This window comes from Carassius gibelio, chromosome A18 (assembly GCF_023724105.1).
Source record: "Carassius gibelio isolate Cgi1373 ecotype wild population from Czech Republic chromosome A18, carGib1.2-hapl.c, whole genome shotgun sequence".
Classification (NCBI taxonomy): Eukaryota; Metazoa; Chordata; class Actinopteri; order Cypriniformes; family Cyprinidae; genus Carassius; species Carassius gibelio.
In genome coordinates, this window is record NC_068388.1 from 12463690 (window position 1) to 12485328 (window position 21639).

A 21639-nucleotide genomic window follows, 5' to 3' on the forward strand; every position below is an offset into this window, starting at 1 on the left:
TAATGTGTCCAGTAACTATTATGGGCATGAGTGAGTCATGCCACTGCAAGGGTTGTGATTACAGGTGATGGACTCTTTCCAGTTACCTGATCCTTCTTTAACAACAACACAAAAATAACATACACACTCACTTACACACAAAGAAATAGTCACTGAAAAAGAGAAAAAGAAATGTCAAAATGCCAATGTGTCAATGAGCTTCTCTTTTCATTGCATAGTTTGTTTTACTTATTGCATAACTTGCAATGTCAAATAATCAATCTAGACAAAAGACTAGCCGTAGCAAATAAGACTCAAGGCCAGAGAAACTAATACAAATGTGCTGCAAGGCTGTTTCTTTCTGCAGAGAGGGAAGTGGTTGGGTGTGGTATCAGGAGTGGTTTATTTCATGTTAATCTACAGTGCAAGATAGGTTTACTACAGTACAATGTATGTTATCCCATAGTGCTCTGTTCCAGCATGGAGCCATGCTATATAATGATTATATTTTGACCTCTTGAGGAACAAGGGGAGGTGAACACTAGATCTTTAGCTAGATTTGGCCAGCATGGTTCACTGTCACATATTCACAGTCTTTTTTTTATATCCGAACTGGAGAAAACACAGGGGAGTCAGAAGACACACGCAGCACAAGGAGTAGACGTTTAAGACAGCACAACGAACTCAGGGAAACACAGGGCTTAAATACACAGCAACTAACGGGACACACCTGCAATCAAATTAACTAAACAGGGAAAATAGTAACCAAAACCGTAAGCAGCGCCCCTTTCCCTGTGTTCGTTTTCTGCTTATGAAAGTGTTTTCTTTTGTTTTCCCATTTTTCCCCTGTGCCACATGCTTCTCTGCACAGTTGTCAAGCCCGCTGGCTGCCACGAAGTCAAACCTGCCGGCCTTGGCTCACGCAGGTCCACCGGCTGCTACTGACCCAAACAGCAGCCCTATTCACCCATAATCAGAAGAGGAGAAATGGATGGCTCAGAGCCCTCTTTTCGCACGAGAGCTTGCTCTAATTTTATGGCTCTATCCCCAAAGCTCTCTAGTGTCAGTTCCAGCCCCAGAATTCAATCCAGTGTCGGCTCCAGTCCCAGAGTTCACTCCTGTGAAGGCTGCTCCTGTTCTTGATTTTAGCTCAGAGAGGGCTCCAGTCCCCAAGTTTAGCCCAGGGAGGGTTCCAATCACAGAGTTTAGTCCAGAAAGTGCCCCAGTCCCCGAGTTTAGCCCAGTGAGGACTCCTGTCCCATAATCCAGTCCAGAGCTCACTCCTGTGCTCATGCCTCCTGATTGCCCTCCAGATCTCACTCCTTGAAAACACCCTACAGAGCCCGCTCAATGAAAGCATCCTCTAGAGTAGTGTTGTTTCTGGTGGCCTGTTTTAATTTTAGTCTAGTCTTTGTGTGAAGCTGTCATTTTAGTTTGTATTAGTTTTGGTCATGTTAATACTCTTTTTAGTCTAGTCAAGATTCAGTCAACTAAGGGTCTGAGAATTTTAGCCAGTCAGAATTATCCATGACTATTTATGTCTAATTTTAGTCAATCTCATTACCAACACGTGATAAAGGTTAGTTGATGACGAAATGTATTCATAATTTTTGTTGACGAAAGCATCTGGCCTCCAGAGAACACTCATGACCCTGTTACAGCCAAGATGCCTGCAATTTTGATGGGGACACAGCCTTGGAGGCTTCTCTGCCATGGCCTCCTGAACTGTCTGCTCCGCCATGGCCCCCCCGAGTCCCCTGACCCACCATGGCCTCCTGAGTTCCCCGATCTGCCATGGCTCCCCAGGCTGCCTGCTCCACAATGGCGCCACGCACTGCCTGATCCGACATGGTGCCCCAAAAGGGAACCGCTACCAGGAACGAAGGAGCGTGGAGATAAAGGTGTTGCAATGTTAACAGTCTTTATTATATCCGAACTGAAGAAAACACAGTGGAGTCAGGAGACACAAATGCCGCACGAGGAGTAGATGTTTAAGACAGCATGAGGACTCAGGAAACACAGGGCTTAAATACACAGCAACTAAAGGGACACACCTGGGATCAAATGAACACACTGGAGGAAAATCTGGACCAAATTATCATAAGGACAGGAATGTGAAGGACCAAATAGGGGCATAAACTAATCATGGAGCACGTGGGGGGAGGAAAACAGACAAAACACTGCTTTGCAACTACATGTTAACTAACTTCTATTAGAGTATTAGTAGACTGTAAAGTTAGGGTTAAGGTGTGTAGAATAAGTAATAATAATGCTAATATAATTTTAGCAGATATTAAGCAGACAGTCTACTAATACTCTACTGTTGACATGTTGCAAAGTTACTTATAATCATTAGAATGTCTACAGTGGATAATCAAAATCAAGACTGCCGAATTAAAACAAAATAAAACCAACACAGTCTGGCCAAGATATAGTGTTTCTTGTCTCTTTGTCAGATCCATTGTATCAAAAGGTGCCTAACTTAGGAAACAAAAGTGAGGAGCCATGGTGGAGGAATGGCTGATGACTCCAGGGGGCCGACTGACAGTGGCAGAGCAGGTGGGAGAAGAGCCTGGGGTGGAAACAGAGAGCAGATGAGCCAGGGCAATGGGAAGGATCCAGAGGGCCAAGGTGGAGCAGATGGCTCAGGTGACCAAGGCAAAGGTGGGGTTCCAGAAGGCCCCGATGGAACTGGAGTGACAGAGGACCAAGGTAGAGCTTAAGGGAGGGAGGAGCCCAACGGAACCTGTGGAACGGATCGTCAAGGCGCAGCCAGAGGAGTGGAGTCCTAAGGTGATGGCAGGTTGACAACTGACCAAGGCAGAGATGGAGGGACAAGGGAGCCCGGAGAAGTAGGTGGACTAATGGGCCACGGCAAAGAGGAGGTTAAGGAGCTAGGAGCCATGGTGGAGCCGCTGGGTCAACAGGCCAAGGCGGAGTCTGGAACTCGGAGGCTGGAGACAAAAATATGGTATCCTCCAGCCACGACGCTGATGGGGGCTGGCAGAACCACATCACAGATAATGGGCTGAGGGTGAGATGAAGGGGGGCAGCAGAGGTGTTGGTGAAGACTGATGAAAAGGTGATAGGAGAAGGAGGGTGGGTGGGAGTTCATGACAGTTTTGGGTTTTGGGGTTGGTCTATGCTGCCCACATACACCAAAGTGTGACTTCCAGCACAGGGAACGCTAGGGATGAGGGAACAATCTCCATGTTCATGACAGGACAGACAGACTGTTCAGGACCGATAGACAGTTCAGGACAGACAGACCATTCAGGGCAGACATATGAGCTGAACCTTAGAAGTGGTATTGTTATAATCTGCTTGAATAGCACATACATAAAAATTGTTATTGACTTTATTTCAAAATACAGATGGAAATAAAATATTATTAATAGTAGGACTCAGTTATGTTTTAAAAAAACCCTATTAAAATAACCTGAGGTATGAGTAGTAACAATGCATTCCTCAAAGTGGTTTCCTCTTTGTAATGACTACTGGTCCTGTTGACTGAGATTAGAAAGGGTAGATGGGTTTTTTAGCTTCATTGAGGTCATCAGGTGGGCACCCTCCTTTTCTGGCATTTCAATGATAAGCCAACGACACCTCCAGAGGGCTCATCGGCAACACGTGGTGTCCCAGGTGTGCCCCCCTTACGGGTATAGGTGTTATTAGGGTCGCAGGTGGATTCTCTCCTTTTCACCCATAGCCATCGACTTGCTTCTTCTGCCTTACCTGAAGAGGGCTTTGATGGTTTATCATAGAGTTTGGCCTCGCACTCCCAATTCCTTAAGCAGCCTGATGGTTGACTTGCCTACAAAAGCCAATTTCCACTGGGCTCTGTGTACTTAAGTCCCTTGCACTCAAATGCCTCCTCTACAGCAGCCTCTCAAGGAATGGTAAGCTCTATGATGTACACAGTGTGGAGTGAGAAGGACCAGAGCACAAGGTCTGGCCTGAGGTTCATTATGGTGATTTCTGAAGATAAGCAGAGCCTTTGGCTCAGATCTGCTGCCAACTTCCAATCACGAGCCTCTCCGAGCTGGCCGATGTCCAATGGTATATGGGCTTTAGCTGTCTTTACACCTTCTCGGATGAACTGCCTTGCAAATGAAGGATGGACTGATGTAGAAGGCAGGGCATTACTCTTTATCTGTCTAACTTCTAAGGTTGCTGCTAGGAATTTCAGGACATGATTATGCCACCAGGTATAATGGCCTTGTGGCAAGCTTGTCTTGCAGCCAAAAAAAATGTGTTGGAGGTTTGATGGAGAAGACAAGATGTCGTACAGAGCATGCAGGATGAAGCTGATATGAAATGCTTCCATATCCATCAATTCCCTCCCATCTCACCCACTGTCCTTGCCTGGCTTGTGAGACAGACATTGCACACCTCGTTGCCAGCTCCAGCTCAGCGCCGACGACTGGTTGTCAAGAGCCCCTTTCACACTGCACGTCGGACCCGCAATATTTCCGGAACATTGCCAGCTCGCCTTCTGTGTGAAAGCAACCACGTCCCGGGATTGATTACCGCATTGAACCCGGGTCAGGGACCTAGTAACATTGCGGGGTTCGACCCGGGACGAGCGCTCTGTGAACAAAAGCCAGATCTAATTCCTTGTCGAAGTGATGACGCGCGTTATCACGCGACTCTTTGAACGGCTGTTTTGAAGGAAGATCAATGTTTGCGACGAAAACATATGTGCAAACTGTAATGAAGCAGAGATCAGTTAGTTACTAACTTTCCGCACTGACGCAGAGATCATTTGCTTGCTTCAGTGAAAGTATAATGTGCCTGGCGTTTTCGACTCGTACATTACATGTCACGCGCTGATGTCACGTGTCGTTACGGGATCTTCAAGGGTTGTGTGTGAAAGCACGCACATATACTGGGTCATCACTGGCAGTGTGAAAGTGCAAAATCTAGCGACCCGGGAACAATTGCAGGAACACTTTACCTGTGTATTTGCCGGAATGGCAGTGTGAAAGGGGCTAAGGAGGTGCGTCGACGCTGAGATGGAGCTGCCCTATGCCACAATGGTCAAATCTCTCCAAGGCCGAGGCCTCCTCTTCCCGATTGCACAATACCAATGATGTTTCTGTGCCTGAGGTTTGACTTCGCCTGGTGAATAGCTGCAGTTGTGTTCCCCTTCCTTCCAAAGTAATTTTCTGGTTTTTATGATGACAAAACATACTGATAAGGATTTAAATGACACACGCTTCCTCTTTTGTGATTGGTGAATCTCAGTACGTACAAACAGACATTTATTGTGTGTCTTAAGCTATATATATAAGAGCATTTCCTCAACCAGTGATTTAAACTTTCAGCAACAGCTGTCAAGGATCATGGAAAATTGATCAAATATTTACCTAACATTTTTCCTTCTGTCCTTCCTTCCAATCAATTCCTATCCAAAGTGATAGATTAACTGATTAAATGGACCCTGAACAGCATCTTGGCATGCATCCACAGACTAACTATCTCTCTCTCTCTCTCTCACACACACACACACACACACACACACACACACACACATAACCTGTACATTAACAAATAAAAATTAACACACACAAAGCTGCTCTGTAAAATCCTGTTAAATTTACATTAAAATAGTAGCCGCTTTTTTTGCCAGATATTGGTGACAAAAAAATTTCAGGCATTATGATGACTATATTTTACAATTAATAATTATATATTTTGTCAACTGGTGCCTTTTTAATGTACCAACTTAACTACACAGATCTGCTCTGTACTTTAAATTACACTGAATTATACAGGTTGTGAAACAGAAGGCCACAAATATGAATTAAAGTTCACCAAAACTGGAACTCTATGAACTATGACTCACATAAACAGATACAGACAAAGCACAGTGTTACCATACAAAAACAAAACACCATCAGGGTAACTAAACATTAAATGTAAAATACAGTACACATAACGGATAACTAAAATACAAAGAAACATACCAATCTTCAAATAAATACTTTAATACAAATGTATTAAATTTTATTTAATAGATAGATAGATAGATAGATAGATAGATAGATAGATAGATAGATAGATAGATAGATAGATAGATAATTTAAAAATGAACTTGTAATCTTTTAACATCGAACGCTACAGATTTTGTAATATATATTTTTTTTAAAGTTCTATATATTTTACAATTTTATTTGGTCCTGTTATGGCAAATATAAATGTTCAGCATCATCATGCATCATCATGTTCAGTCTTCATTGTCATATGATGCTTCAGAAATCATTATGCTGATTTGCGGATCAAACTTTCTTAATTTAAAACATGTTGTAAACATTTGTGCTGCTTAATTTTTTTTATTTTTATTACTGATTAATTAACATGTTTTACAGAATGTTAATATTTTTTACCATTCACTTTGATTCTGATAATAGTCCAATTGTGTGTGTGCATTGTGCATCTCATTAAGTTGCACAAAACATGCTATCTAGTTGCATTGAAGAGGCCTTGGATTTATTTCAGCTCACCAGCTGACTCAGATATTAACGCTCTTTACTGACACTTTACTGGAAACCTCCAGCTGTACAAACATGAATGTTTGAACTGAAGAAAGTCAAACTGTGTCAGTCTAGCAGGTTAGAAACTTTCACACCAGGCTTGATTTTGTTTTATCTCATGAGGACACATTTAATAAATGTGCACAGTGGAATCGACTCAGGGTCAGGCATTTTATTTGCCAGGCTATTGATTTATGTGTGGTCATGTGACCGAGTACTGAGAGTAATAAGGCTAGATAAGGTTGTGTGAGAAAGGTGTTATATCACATGGACCCCAGGGATCCTCCTGTTCAGCTCCTGAAATGTCTCTGTCAGCCTGAACAAGTTCATGATGCCTTTTCCAGCAAGTGTTATGTAGGCAGAGAGAAGTAGAAAATAAAATCAATGGAGTTACATATTACCATGTGTGGATGGGAAGTGAGCTCTCCAAGTAGCATATCACAAAGCATGAAACAGATCTCGCAAGAGACTGTTTTGAAACTTCCTTGGATGATAAATATTGATGGAAGTATTGCTGTGCTAAGAGATGAGACAGAAGTGATGAATCAAACAGTCAATCAGAGAGAAAGAGGGATGTTTGCTATTTGTGATGGGCTGAGTTTTCAGGTATTCGTCACTGGAATTTATAGTATGGCCATAATAAAATTTATTATTTTTTATCTTTATTAGATTGATTTAGATCTCATTCTAAATTGTTATTTAAATTTTGTATGGCAAAATCTAAATTAAGCTGCTCAAAAACATTTTTGAACCATGAATCTACCCCAACTCTCCCTCCTCTGTTCTTTCCAGAAGAGGAAGAGTTGAGTTTTGTGTCTCAGTGTGTGGTGTGTGATAGCTTTTTACAGTGTTTTCACAACAATGCTCGGAGAATCTCACTGAAAAACGATTTTAACCAGAAAAACAGGCAAAGTTTTTCCATCATTTCCATTCATTTACCATCCTAAAGACCACTGAAAGAATACAGCTTTATTTTGACACAAACCTCAGTCCGACGGAGCAGATGGTCTTCTAAAGAGCCCTCTGCCAGTACTAGAATTCAGATCTGGGCAAAGTGAAGACAGCACACACACAATGGATACGAGCCCTTTGCCTCTCAACAGACAGCAGGCAGTCAGCGTTCAAAACAGCAGCTCTACCCTTCCGCTCTCTCTCACTTTCCTTCTCTCAAACAAAAAACAACCACAGTACCGCAGCACAAAAATAACAGACTTACTCGAAAGGAGATATACTTTAGAAGAAGAGAGAGGGAATAAAAATAGTTTCCACAAACTGCCAACATCTCCAATCCTGTCTAACACTAATTGAAGTTGCTACAGTACAGAATAAAAACAGCCAGGAATCAGGGAGAAACTAAACCCAAGAGAGATTTGAGAGAGATAGATATCTATTGGACGGATAGATGGACAGACAGATAGATATTAGACAGATAGATCGTATCTTGTGAATGTATGGTGCTTCATTGCTGTGTATGTGTTTTATTGCCATCTTTCTATTGGCTTCATGATATCTAATAAATCATTCAATGGCGATGGAGGAGAGCCCTAAACCAGCTCTCAATCCTATCTAGGTCTAGCAGCTCATCAATTTAATCAATATTCATGTCATCAGAATGCTCAGCCATGTCTGCAAGCTGTGACCACCCCGAGTAACGCTCTTATTAAACCCTATACTAATCAAACGTAATAAATCTACATGTATTTCCACCTCCTTGATCATGGTAATTGCTGAAAGGCCTGGCCCATCTTGAGAGGAACATTTGACAGTAATGAGACAGTAAAGTGCAAAGCACCGCTTTGTATAACAGACACTGATAATGACCACATACTGTATGTAGAAGTGACCTCCACATCGCCACAGTCTCCACTGACCACTCAAGCGTCACATATTAGACTCTCCTTCATTTACTATGCAATATTTTTCTACATCCATATATTTGTCTCATTAGCAGCTAAATAGTAATAAACAAAATTATTTTGACAAAAGGTCTTGTAGCAGACAGACACAAAATCACTCTTGCACCAGATGATATTGAAAACAAAATGTTGCTGGACATATTTGCAATCAGCAATCCCTAACCCATAAACAGAAATATATACATTAGGAAGCTCTACGGGACTAAGGGAGCACTCGCACACAACTTTGCATCTTGCAACTTGCAACTTGCATCCCATTGCGTTGCTTTTCCATTACTTTCCGATATAAACATGACAGACTTTCTAAAAACACTTTTTTTCATGCCTTGCACTTCACATTTTAAATGCAAAAACTCATTCATTGTGCTTTTGCTCTTAAATTTCAGCAGCAGATCTTTCCCCCACATCACATTGGTGTTTATATTCAGATGAATGAACCAGTAGTAGTTTTAATAAATCGGTTAAGTGAATCATTCATTGAAACACTCAAAAGACAGAGACTTGTACAGCCAATTTGATTAAACTAAGACAGCAACTGAACTCAGTTTTTTCTACTGTGAAATCCCTCCCACAAATGCACAGACCAAGTGTTTCTCTGGAACAAACACTGAAAAGTCAGTGCTGTTGGAACACTGCTTGACCAATCAGATCCGAGGGGCAGAACTAATGCATAATGCCGTTTACACTGGATTGATCCATAAGCAAACACATTTTTAACTGTGTTTATCATTTTCTTTGGTGTTACATTACCACAGTGTGAGTATAACTGTGTCCTCTTACAGACAGTCTAAGGTGCGCATCAGAGGAGGAAGACGAGGAGGTGAATGACTACGGGTAAAATGTCTGAATAACCTGGCAGCAGCACAGCTGAAGCTTGGACAATCTGACAAGGCTCTGCACACCATTCGAGATGTGCCGTTTCTGGATGCCCAGAATGTCAAAGTGTTATTCAGGAAAGGGAAGGTATGGGTGAATATTATTCAACAAACTAGGCATTGAGATTGTTCATAGGTTGTTTATACTTTCCATCTGGATTGTACTTTTTTTCTCATGGTTGCAATTAAAACAAATGCATCTGCAGCTTTTATCGGACAAGGGTGAGTATGAGGAGGCCATGGAGACCCTGAAGAAGGCTTTGAAACTGGAGCCGTCCACTAAGGTGAGAGGCGTAACCGTATCTCCTGAACACATCTAAATTTCACGTGAGCTGGCAACAGAAAATCCCATTAGCAGCTATTTACAGATCAACAGACCGGTGTGAAAAACCTGGCCTAACTGGAACAGTGTCATTTATCATTATGGATCTATTTAGCCTATTTAAGACATTTTAAATGTATTTCTAATGTGTTCGCATTTCAAGGACATATCACAGTTCACTGACTGGACTGATTGAATATGCGACACAAACTCAAGAAAAAAGTGAAATCCAGCCCTGAGAAATTCCACTCAGATAGCCAGTAAGAGTGCATCCAAACAATATTTGTTTCTACAGATAGAGTCTTATAATATCAGAAAATGAGAGTTTTGTGCTGTGTTACAATCCACAGAACCAAAACTTGTTGCGTCACGCCTCAAATCCTCAGAGCAGCCACCAAGATTAGAGTTGTCTGGAGCCAGTACACGGACACCAAGTTACAGACACACACTCTAGCCTTCCAGTAATCAAGTGAATCAGCACTGTATACACTGTGGCTGTTTGACATTTAACAAGCAATAATCAGAACTACTAACTTCATTCACAATTATGAAGAATCATGACCCATTCTGTACAAATTTGACTAAATGTCATATCTAATTTTTTTTTTATTATAAAGTTGCACAACATGCAGCTCCATGAAAGCCAAAATGCAATATGCACTTCACTATCATATATTAGTGTAGAATATATATCTTCCAAATATTACAATACATACACACACACACACAAATAGATGTCAAATTTGGGATAATAAGAAACAAAAATGAAGCAAAGACATTCCACAGATTGTATCGGAGCCTGCTGATGAGTGATTTTGTGATTGACCTCAGGTCCACTCAAACTGCTTTGACCCAAAGTGCTCATGGTGAAGACTGAGCCTTGTCTAGACAAAACTAAAATATCTGCTGTTGCTATAATGACAGCCCGTCTGGATGGCAGGACAAAAAGCAAACATTCCCTCAGGAGGGAACTCATTGCAAAATTCGAATTCGGTTCACAGAGTCAGAGATGGCATGGGAAGGAAAGTGGTAATACATGTGCTGCTTTATACTTATGTGTGTATATTCTGAAGGAAAACATGAAGACTTCACATTCAAAATCTGCATGGTGTTAAAGTAGTAATGAATATAAAATGCTCCTAGTGATTCAGACACATACAATATTCCCAAACACTTATAACATTGAGGCCAACTGAATGTACAGTATAATCTACAAGTACACAATAACCAAAAACTTAACAGGTGCAGCAATGTCAAATAAAAAGGTTAAAAGAAAACAAAAGCAAAACCACTTTATCCTGTTTTAGAAATTAATAATCAAACTCTTTATTACACACACACACAAACACATTATATATACACATACATCTACACACACACACACACACACACACGATAGTCAGCCAGCGAAACCATGGTTCAACTTGCAAACAGTGAAATGGCACCATCTGTTGGTCAAAGTTAGCAAGTGCAGAAATGAGACCCAGAATTGGCAAGCTAAACCAGCTCAAGTGTTCGGCGAAAACATAGCACCATTTCTGACACCTCCCCCCGAAAAGAAGCTGTTTGTAAGTGACTCATTATCACCTAGTGAAGAGAATAAAATTGGTGGGAAAGTCCTTTTGAAGGTTCCAGAGCTGGCGTCCAAGTGCTGCCATTGTCTGATCTGGTTTCAGGGAATTTCTTGGGAGTTTCTGCTTGGGGGTCTGGTGGTGGCCTTGGGCAGTTTGGTCACATCTGTGGTCCTGTCCACACGGAACTAACTCTCTCAACCCACTTGTAAATTAAGTCTTACAAAGGGAGAAAAAAAAAATGCAATGAAGTGTTTAAAGAGCAGCTATATGGGCGGTTCTATAGGTGGCACACCGCAAGGCAAATGGGTTTCAAATATTTGCAATAAAACACGAGTATTAATATGTTTGAGTTTTGTTTTGCCTTCTGCTGTATGACATGTGCAGTGATGAAATTAGGCTGGAATCTAAGGAAACAGCCATCACATCATTATGGTAAAATATTAGTTATGAAAAATTGCCTCCGAAACGTGCAGAAATATAATAAAGGTAACAAGAAATCAAATGGTTTATATTGTATTTGTTGACAAAAATATAGATTTCTTTTTTAATATAAATACAATAAAAAACATGCCCATATTTACTACATCCTTAAAATTAACTTTATTTTTGGTTCTCATCCCTCATTTGAGTAAAACATTATTTTTTATCATGAATTTTATACACACCAGGAATTGTTTGATTACATGCCATTTTTCTAAAACAATTTTTACACAGCTATTGACTAAAACTATCCTGTTTTACTATGCAAACTGATATATTATTACACTGGATAAGAGTATAAAAACACATTATTATTATTCTTTAAAATAACCTGCACTTATGAATCATTCACAATAAGGAAAGCCAGGAAAAAGCATTAAATAAATGAGGTCCAATTTGATTTAAGTTGGGTATTAGATCTACTCACGAAAATGTACATCTGAATTTGAATACTAACCCAAACAATTACTCTGGCACTCCGGGGTTCGGTTTCCTGGGTATGAGCATTACTCTGTCCTCCTCCACTCTCTCACACTCCTGTACACACACACTGAACTGTGACTCAACTGTACAGAGGATCTAATATGGCAGCTGATAAATCTATTGTTGCCCTAACCAGTTGGTGTGATATGTTGAAGGAGGATCACAGATTCTGTCCCTGAATCTGGTGATATGATGCAATCAGATTCGAGGGCCAGAACTAATGCATGTGTACAGGTCTTCTTTTTCTTGATCAGCATTTACAGTGTAAAAATCAAGAATACCAAACCCACAAAATCAATCCATGCTATTACGTACGCTTGTATTTTTAAATCTCATTCACCTTTTACTTAATTGAATACAGTAGCTCAGTTTAATTTATTTTTTTTCAATAACATGAATGCTAATGCTAGAAAACCTCTTTTCCCCTGCAGATTACAACAGATAAATGACTTGCAGACCTTTGATTTACACTTTAAATCAGATCTAAAACTTTTATTTAACATCATGAGAAACATTTACAGGAACATCCTTCAATAATAGTAAATTATGAAAAAGTAATTATTTAAATTAACACTGAAGTGAATTTGATAATTGAAAAAGTGTACATTTGATCAGTGAGCCTAAAAACACCAAGGACACATGAAACATCCAGAAATGTAAAAAAAATAAAAAATAAATAAAAAAACTCTGCTTAAGTGACTACCTAAAAAAAACAAAAATATTTTCTACCAAAAGCATAATTTTCTTCTTTTTAAAAAGCATTTAAAATAAATAAATACACCAGATCTCTGCATGTTTAGACTCCACAGCAGTTGCTCGGCTTCGTCTTCCGTTTAAGACAACTCAGCTTAACCTGTGACCCTGACCTCCGCCCCAGTTTTGCATGTTTCTTGACTTTTCTGTGGTTATTTGAAGACATTTAAAGCCTGAAACCACTTCATGTGTGTGTTAGAATAAGCAAAAACTGGTGTCATCTTACCTTGCTAAATGTAAAACGGCCTCAATGACATTTGTCCCCTCTTTAGCACTTGCTTCGCAGAACAGGGCATTATAAGCCTATAATATACAGCAAATTAGGACTGACATGATGGATATTACACTACTCCCATACAAATCTACGACTCACCATAGCAAGCTTTTCCCCGTGGAACGTACTCACACAACTTCCCTCTGGCCTCTCTTCCCTCAAATCTACCTTGTTCCCTATTATGCACATTGGGATGTCTTCATTTGTTGACTCCTGTGAGGCAAAGTTTAAAGGATTCAGTCTACAAATGATACAAAGAAAATAAACTCACCGAAATGTGTCACTGTACCCAAATCTGTTCCACCCATTCACGAACATTCAGGAAACTGCTCTCAGATGTGACATCGTACAACAGTAGCACTCCATGTGCTTTGCGAAAATATGACCTGGCAATGCTGCGGAACCTGTGGAAAACTAACTAGTTTGTACCCATGCTAATGGTTACCTTTATGTTAATGTCAACACACTAATGCAAAAAAAATGGACATCGAAAAATTCAGCTTTGCCGTCACAGGAAATTCCTTAAAATAGAAGTCATTTTAAATTGTAATACTTCACAGTATTGCCATTTTTACTGCATTTTTGATCAAATAAACAGCCTTGGGGAGGCTAAGAGACTTTCAATCTACAGTTATCTATCTATCTATATGTATATCTTTCTATATCTACATCTATACACGCACACACACCTCAGATTCATTAATAATGTTACATATCAAGTGGTCTCGTGTACCCAGACTGAAGGTCTGGTATTCATGGCAGCTTTCTTTGGCCAAGGCCCACCCATGAGGCAGTTTGACTGACGTGTCAAACAACCAATTACAGTTCGTTTCGTTCGGCAGCACTTTTTGGGGCGTGGAAATATTGCCACAATAACATACCGTAGTGTAAAGCTCTGGGACGTATTTGAAGGATTCTGTGCCGCAAACTTTAAATACATTTTACATACTTTTGAGAATCCAGCTTTTGGTTGATCCTGATCAAGCGCTCACAGTTGTAAACACGACTGTTTTCTTCTTTCATGAGGGGGTTTGGCCATGTGCCATTTTTTTTTTTGTGTGTGAACTTAAATGTTTAAAACAAAGACCTGCATGCCTGCTCATATTCCATTAGAGCATTTACTGTAAACACCTTTCCTGTTTAAGTTAATGCCCACCTAGGCTGCGCATTGTTAAAAAATTTCAGCAGTCATTCCTCCAGTTTTCATTGTCACACGAGCTTTCAGAAATCATTCTAATATGCCTAATTGGTGTGCAAGAAACTTTTAAAATCAGTTGTGCCGAATATGAAGTTCAAAAGGACAGTTTTTATTTGTAAATTCTGTAACACTATAAATATCTATATCAATTGAATGTATCCTTGCTCATACACACAAGTCTATGAATACAACAAAAAAGATAATTTTCTATAAAAGCAAAGCATGATCCCACTAATGAAGATTAATATCAAGCAAAGCTGGTCTACACTTGGTTCCTAAGTAAAACATAACTGTACCTTTCCTGTCCAGCAGTGTCCCAGATCTGAAGGTTTGTTTTCTCTCCATCTACAAGCATCTTCTTGATTTGAAAATCAACACCTGTAAGAATGAACTTTGAGCTATTTGGTTTCTCAATCTTACTATTTTAATATGGCAACAAAGCACATTCAAAATTGACACTATTGTATTTTCTCACCAAGAGTGCTTTGTATATCTCCTCTAAATTCATTGAGACTCAATCGTAGCAAAAAGCTGGATTTTCCTGACCCCGCATCTCCAGCCAACACCAGACGGTACGCTGGAGCAAGATCTTCAGTGTCATGCAAGTCTTCTTCAATTTGCTTTAGAGAACAATTGTCAAGAGGCAGTCCATCAAAGTGGTTTTCAACCTTAAGGAAAATATTTCGGTGCTTGCAAAAACTAGTTAAAGATTCATTTTAAATGTCTGCCTGTGAAAAACTAAGGCAAGCTACTGCTTGAAGCTTTTCACTTTTCTCAAAAGCTACTTTGGCATTTATGGTTTCTAGAATATCTAGTGTGTAAACAAGAGTTCCAACAACTACCTTGACAGGAAAAGCAGACAACCGCCGCCGAAATGAGGATATTGAGCCAGCTGTGCTACGAGCTACAGTTCCCAAAGCTTCAGACTTCTCCTCGGACACCTACAAGACATTAGTTATTTAACCCAGCAATGAAATATACAGATATACACCTGTAAATGTGCAAACTAAAGCCTTACCTTCAACTCAGATGGAATAGAGTAACTAGTATGATGCATGGTTTCCACTGAATTATGGCTGTCGTCACTGTCATAATTGCTGCCCGACATCGGCTCGGTGTCTGTCTGAATGGACACGCCACTATCCAAATACTTATCAGCCCAGAACTTCACCAGGGCCATAGTATCCTCTTCAGTAAAACTTAAACAAAATAATATAATATATACAGGCCTTAAGAAATAATCTTGATTTTACGCTGTATATTTTTCAGTCAAGGTACAACTGCAACAAATACCAAGTAAACAAATGGTATAATTACCCGCTCTGATTCATTGTACTCTGTCGAAGTGGTTTAATCATCCTAGAAGGAATTTCATTTTTTGGTGAAAGCTACAGAAGAGCAGACATTTTAATGAGGATTATGGTATACAGTCAAATTAATTCCAGAAACAATGGTGTTTTTCTTTACAATGGAAATTCAAATGTTTGATCATGGCTGCAATGAACGCAGTTCCAAGTTAATAAAAAAAAAAAAAAAAAACTGAAATAGCTACCAGTCTTTTCATAGAGGCATTATCCTGGCTCAGTGCAGAGCATAACCCATCATTGCTGACATATAACGTTTTATTAATTTCCCTGATGTGAAGACAAGTCATCATTAGAATACTGTGATTAATTTGACTCTTACAGTGAATGACTGAATTAACTTACTGGAGGGATTCTATTTGGTTGGAATAAGACTGGTACTCCATCACCATCTTCTTAAGGTCATCGCTTTCTCAGAGAAGAAAAATAAATCACATTAAGCGGTTTTTCTTAAATCACTTCTCAAGTCACATTGGAGGAGGCGGTGTTTAAGAACCAATTGCAGCATTCACATTTACACAAACAGCTTAAATTAACTGAAGCATCAGTGTTCTCACCTCTTGTGTTGGAGTTTCTGTTCAGTGAAGGCATTCTTCAACCTGTCCAACTCAAGCTTGAGAATGGAGACGTTTATCTGGGCTTTCATAAGAGAACTTCTCAGCTCCTCATTCTCCTGCAGAGGAACACAAATGAAAGCTGATAAGATCACAAATGTTTCACTATGCATTGCAAGTGTGCCAATTAGAGGTCTCCACGGGATCGATTTTTCAATGCCACTCCAACTAAACAAGTTATTTCTTCCTGTTCCTGCCTGCAGATAGAGAGATCCATGTAGATTTTTCATTCCTGTTGCACTATATGCTATATACATGGACTATTTTTGCCAATTCCCACACAAACATTAAGCTTCAGCTCACCTTTCTGCATTTTTCGCAGCAGACGAAGGCAAAATTGCTTTTTTCCATTCCCCACTGAAAATATTCAACCATGCACATGTAGACCATTTATTTTTGTTGTGCAATAAACATAACATTACGTATCCTAAAATTTAATTTCACTTTTTTCAGATAATTTTTTGCATGAATCCCACAAGTCACATCTTTCTCCAGACTACACATTCGTATTCTTCCTCCCACACAGCAAATCAGTGTCTAGCACGACAGATACTGCAGGAACACAAATCTTTAGTGCCAGCCTTCATTCTGAATTAAGTAGCTGGCAATGTCTCTTTGCAAAACACTATGCGCCTGCACACAAACCTATAGACTTAATACATAATACACACACACACACAACACTTTTCACAAATTATCCCATTTTCAAAAGTTTTCATTTTCAGCCCTCCCAAAACACTGTGGTCACGTTAATGAATGGTCAAAACACATGCAGTTTTCTGTTTTTAGCTGAAAAGTATTGAATGCCCCATTAGAAGTTACCATGTCGGTCTTTGTGATAGTTCACCTCCACAAAACTTGAGATCTTGAAGAATTTGGGGAACAAAGCATTGGACCCTAGTGAGAGACACTTCTCTAAATAAATTACCTTGCATCCACAGAAGTCAGTCGTACAATTCTAGTATACCTTTAGGGGTGAATTTATTTTCATTGTGGGATAAACTATAATTTCAAGAAAAAAACTGCCATTTGTTCAGACATTCCCCTTCTGTTCAAACAATTTAAAGGTCACTGCATGCTGTAAAGGAATATCAGATTCATACCTGCATCAGATCTCTAATCTGTGCTCTCAATTTGATGTCATCTTCCCTGGGGCAGTTTAATTTCAACTCCTCTTGATACTGCTAAAATTTGAGAATGTAAGCAACACATTGAAAGCAACAAAAATAGAGACAAACCCACATGTAAAAGGCATTAAAATAAGAATCCCACATCATTTGTTCACCTTTGTGAGCCTCTCTATTGTTGTGTGCAGATCTGCCAGTTCATTCTCATGCTTGATTTGGAGCATAGCAATGGATTCGTCCAATTTCTTTCGCTCCTATATCCATGAAACCCAAGAAGAGTGTTTTCCTTATATGCACAGGCCTAATAAAGAGGCATTTACTAGCTCTCATAGAAAAGCCTTTGTGCACACAGAGTCAGGTTGGCCTTCTGGTTAAAAAACATCTCACTGGGCTACAAGAATAAAGGTGAACCACGGAGTAAAAAGCAGCACCTGAAATCCATATTTTCATTTACCAAGACAGAATTACATGCATAATGGCACACACTGAAAATGTGCATGAATACATGCACAAATGTAAACATGTTTAAGCATGTTAAGCTGTCTTGTATCGGTGTTATGCTTAACTACTAAAATAGAATAAATACTAAAACAATTTGGTCATTGAAAAAGCTGAAGTTGAACTATAAAAAAGTAAATAAAAAAAAAATGATAAAAAAACTGATGAAGTACACATGGGCTATATATTATTAAAATAACTATAACGTTAAATACACATGGATCTGTAATACTTAAACGTATATTATCAAGAGATGTAGAAAATTACTGCCTACTTTTGCATTAATCTTAACTTTTAATATTCAATAAATGTACACAGATGTGCCAATTCACAATTCTAATCACTACACAAACTTGTCTGCCTTCTCACCTCTTCCCGGACCCTTTCTTCTGTGTGGGCCAGTTGCTGCTGCAAGTCCTCCTCCATCTCTGTTAACTGACTGCTGGTCAGTTCCTCTGTCCTGTCGACATCAAAAAGCAAAAGGCATAGCCTTTCAGAACCAAACAGCACCTTTAATGTCGTTTTACCCAGAAAGCAGTTTGAAACAACCAGCCTTGGTCTTAGGACACCCTTTAATTCATCCAGGTGCACCTACATCCAGCTCTTAAAAGAAATGTTCCCCGAGGAGCAACTACTGGAGGGATAAAATACTACTTTAAGCTACACAGTCTTATCGTGCAGTTGAGGAAACCTCTGACGAAAGGGAAGGGAGGAACGAACAAAGGTAGGACTTTGAAAGGTGGACCTGAGGTGAAACAAACCGCTCCAAGCACACAGTAAAAGGCCTGGAATGTGTCTCACTGGGAAAACGGAGCACTCAAACTGTATCCATACTTACAGAACCACATAAAGTTTTTTAACTTTAGCCTAATTTTTAAATGTCTTCCTTCCTGAGAAATGGCAGAACTTTTCATTTCAACAATGAAAGCTTTATACCTGAATCCATTAAACACTTAACAGAAAAAGAAAACAACTCCCTGACAGAAAAAGCAGGCCATTTCTCCCATCCACCATACAAATGTACTAAACAGGAAATTCAATTATATTAATTAGGGTTAATTCATCTGAAATTGAATCTTTTTGTGCACACTGCAATACTGTATTCAATACTGTAATAAGTCTCAATCGCACCAGAAACCCTGAAAACATCCAAGGAAGCTGAAAAACTTTAAAATAAATAATCTGATAATTAAAATGGTTAAAGGTGCTGTATGCAAGTATTTGACCTTTACTAAAGTATAAAAATACCATAATATGTTTGCCGATATTTAAGAAACATGCCAGGTTAACATACTTTTTTATCTGAAAAACAGTGCTACAGTCAGTCATTCTCCTTTGAAAATGTGCATTCAGGGCAAGAATGTCAGTCCCTGTTTTGGTTTGTGAAACCCGCATATTGCAAATTTAGCCAATTGTATTTCGGCACAGACAGGTTGCTAGTTGATGGAAAACACAGTGCACTTCATTCATGGTCAAGTGCACTCGTTCCTTTTGGGGTCTTCAATGGTGTCTTCATTATGGTAACCTGCATGTGCATGTCTGAGGAGGAGGGGCTGGGTGGAAGAAATAAATCCCTCTCCAATAATTTGATTTTGGACTGCAATACCTGGTTCAACCACTCTGTGTCAATCCTACATACAGCACCTTTAAAAAAAACAAAAAACAAAAAAAAAATATTCGAATTTTGCCATTAAAACTGCCTTAATTCTTTGACTTCGTTCTTTCATAGATATAAAAGTGCATGACATTATATCAAGGTGCAGTTTTTGTCCTTCAAAACATCTCAGCTGGTCAAGAAAATCTGAAAAAGCCATACCAGCTGTTGTAAATAGTGATTCACCAAAGCATCCCAGCTGAATCCTGGAAATACTCCTCTCACCTTCGTAGACTAGTCTCAAGTTGTTCACTCTCCATCCTGTGCTCTTTGCTCTCAGCCACAAGAGCCTTGATGAGATCCTCATATTGCTGCAGTACAAGCTCATCTGATGTGGAGTGGATCTGTTCATACAACTCCTTCAATTCATCCCACTGCCTGCAGACACATACACAAAAACAATCCAAGTATATATGTGGCTGGATAAAAAATAAAAAAATAATTCAGTTAGGCAGATATTTGACATGATTTTGACAAAATACAGACAAACATTTAGATTTTCTTGTTTTTAAGGTTAAAAAAATGTTTAAGTGGGTAAATACTAAATTTGTCTGAATTTGAGGAAAAAGGTTGGCATATTATTTTATACACACACAAACATTTTTTAAAAGGCCCAAAAACATGGTTAAGTACAAAAACGTTAAAATAAAGGAGCTTGATTCGTCAATTTTATTTAGCCTAAGGCAAGTTTAAGCTAAATTCAGTAACCCTAAGAAAATTTGATATTAATAACAAAAATAAATGTAAATTTACCTTGAAAATCTTTGATAACTTCATGAAAATGATTTAAAACGTAGCCTAATAATATATTATAAAGTAGCCCATATTAAAACTAGACTATCATCTTGGAAATCCTTATTAATATTATTATCAACCCATGTACACTGGCTTCTCTTTTGTCAGTAAATGTGAATTTGAACTTAAATTTAAACATACCTTCCCAAATAAAAGGCCACATCTCCGTCTAATTTGTTTTCAAACTCTTCCCAAGCGCTTCTATGAATTTGCAAACTGTTTCCCAACAAAGTCAAATTGAGGGCTTCGGAAACTTCCTGAAAACTTGATGAAAAGTCGCTGAAATTAATATATCCGTCCCCGTCCAGATCAAACTTGTTGAATAAAGTCCTGATCTCGTCCGCAGGCACATTAAGCTCTTGGCAAACACTGGTGAAGTCCTCGTATTTGACTCTTCCTAATTTATTCCCATCATATACTGCAAAAAGTCTCTGAAGATCAGAATGGTTCATATTTTCACTAAACGAGGACAAACAAACGGTTCCCCAAAATACACCTGTGTACAACGATAACGCTCCGCAAAAGTGTTAAAAAGTGATGAAAACGTGAAAAGTGATTAAAAAAATGAAAGGAGAAGATGAAAGTGTTAAGAAGAATGATAGCTCAAGATTCGTGATCTAACATGTAGCTACATCGCCAACAGGTGCGCAGAAATTTCACTATGAAAAAAAAAAAAAAAAAAAAAGCAGAAAGGTTAGATAAAGGCATGATTGGATGATCGCTCATTATCTCCAAGTGTGTCATTGGATAGTGATAGAGGTAGGCGTGTTGGAAAGAGTTTCCCAAAAGCATAAACACTTGGCAGACTGGGCGGACTAAACCACATTTGTGATGTCATTTTATTCGGGTTTTCTATTAATCAAAAATGAATACAGTTGTGTAGTATAATAATGGATAAGGAGGGGAAGAATAAATAAAAAAGCAAGGAAAAGATAATAATGTAGCCTACTTATAATGTTAGTCTTTATTGCTTATGTAGTCTACTGCCAGATTTCACTGCGCCTCAAGGACTTTTTCGAATAGAATATGAATGAAGTAACGATTACAATAAAATTATTTAAAAGATATTAGATCTTTAGATCTTAACTAAGACAAAACAAATCGTACAATGCGTCGTCGCGCGGGCACTTTTATTTCCTTTCCCGGCGCGGACTGGTCTTTGTCTGCTGAGGGACATTAAAGCCTGCCTTTGTTTGG

The 21639-nt window shown here is 39.1% G+C and overlaps 1 protein-coding gene across 4 annotated transcripts; it reads right to left on the reverse strand.

Annotated features, from left to right (window-relative positions):
• Positions 1 to 10565: 10565 nt before the first annotated feature.
• Positions 10566 to 21122, reverse strand: LOC127934764 (ras and EF-hand domain-containing protein-like). 4 transcript variants are annotated; one of them, XM_052532346.1, is made up of 18 exons: positions 20584 to 21118; positions 19873 to 20025; positions 18363 to 18453; positions 17654 to 17749; positions 17472 to 17552; positions 16312 to 16427; positions 16100 to 16162; positions 15943 to 16024; positions 15708 to 15778; positions 15409 to 15589; positions 15233 to 15331; positions 14866 to 15010; positions 14687 to 14768; positions 13482 to 13596; positions 13292 to 13405; positions 13145 to 13221; positions 12140 to 12219; positions 10566 to 11418 (listed from the first exon to the last, which is right to left on the reverse strand). In XM_052532346.1, exons 1-17 carry the CDS (start codon positions 20892 to 20894, stop codon positions 12189 to 12191), a joined length of 1908 nt encoding a protein of 635 aa, XP_052388306.1. In that variant the 5' UTR covers positions 20895 to 21118; the 3' UTR covers positions 10566 to 11418; positions 12140 to 12188. The 4 variants fall into 4 exon arrangements, with proteins under 4 accessions (XP_052388306.1, XP_052388307.1, XP_052388305.1 ...); XM_052532347.1 differs by lacking the exon at positions 12140 to 12219; XM_052532345.1 differs by lacking the exons at positions 10566 to 11418; positions 12140 to 12219 and adding an exon at positions 12625 to 13064 and having other exon boundaries at positions 17472 to 17549; positions 20584 to 21122.
• Positions 21123 to 21639: the final 517 nt, after the last annotated feature.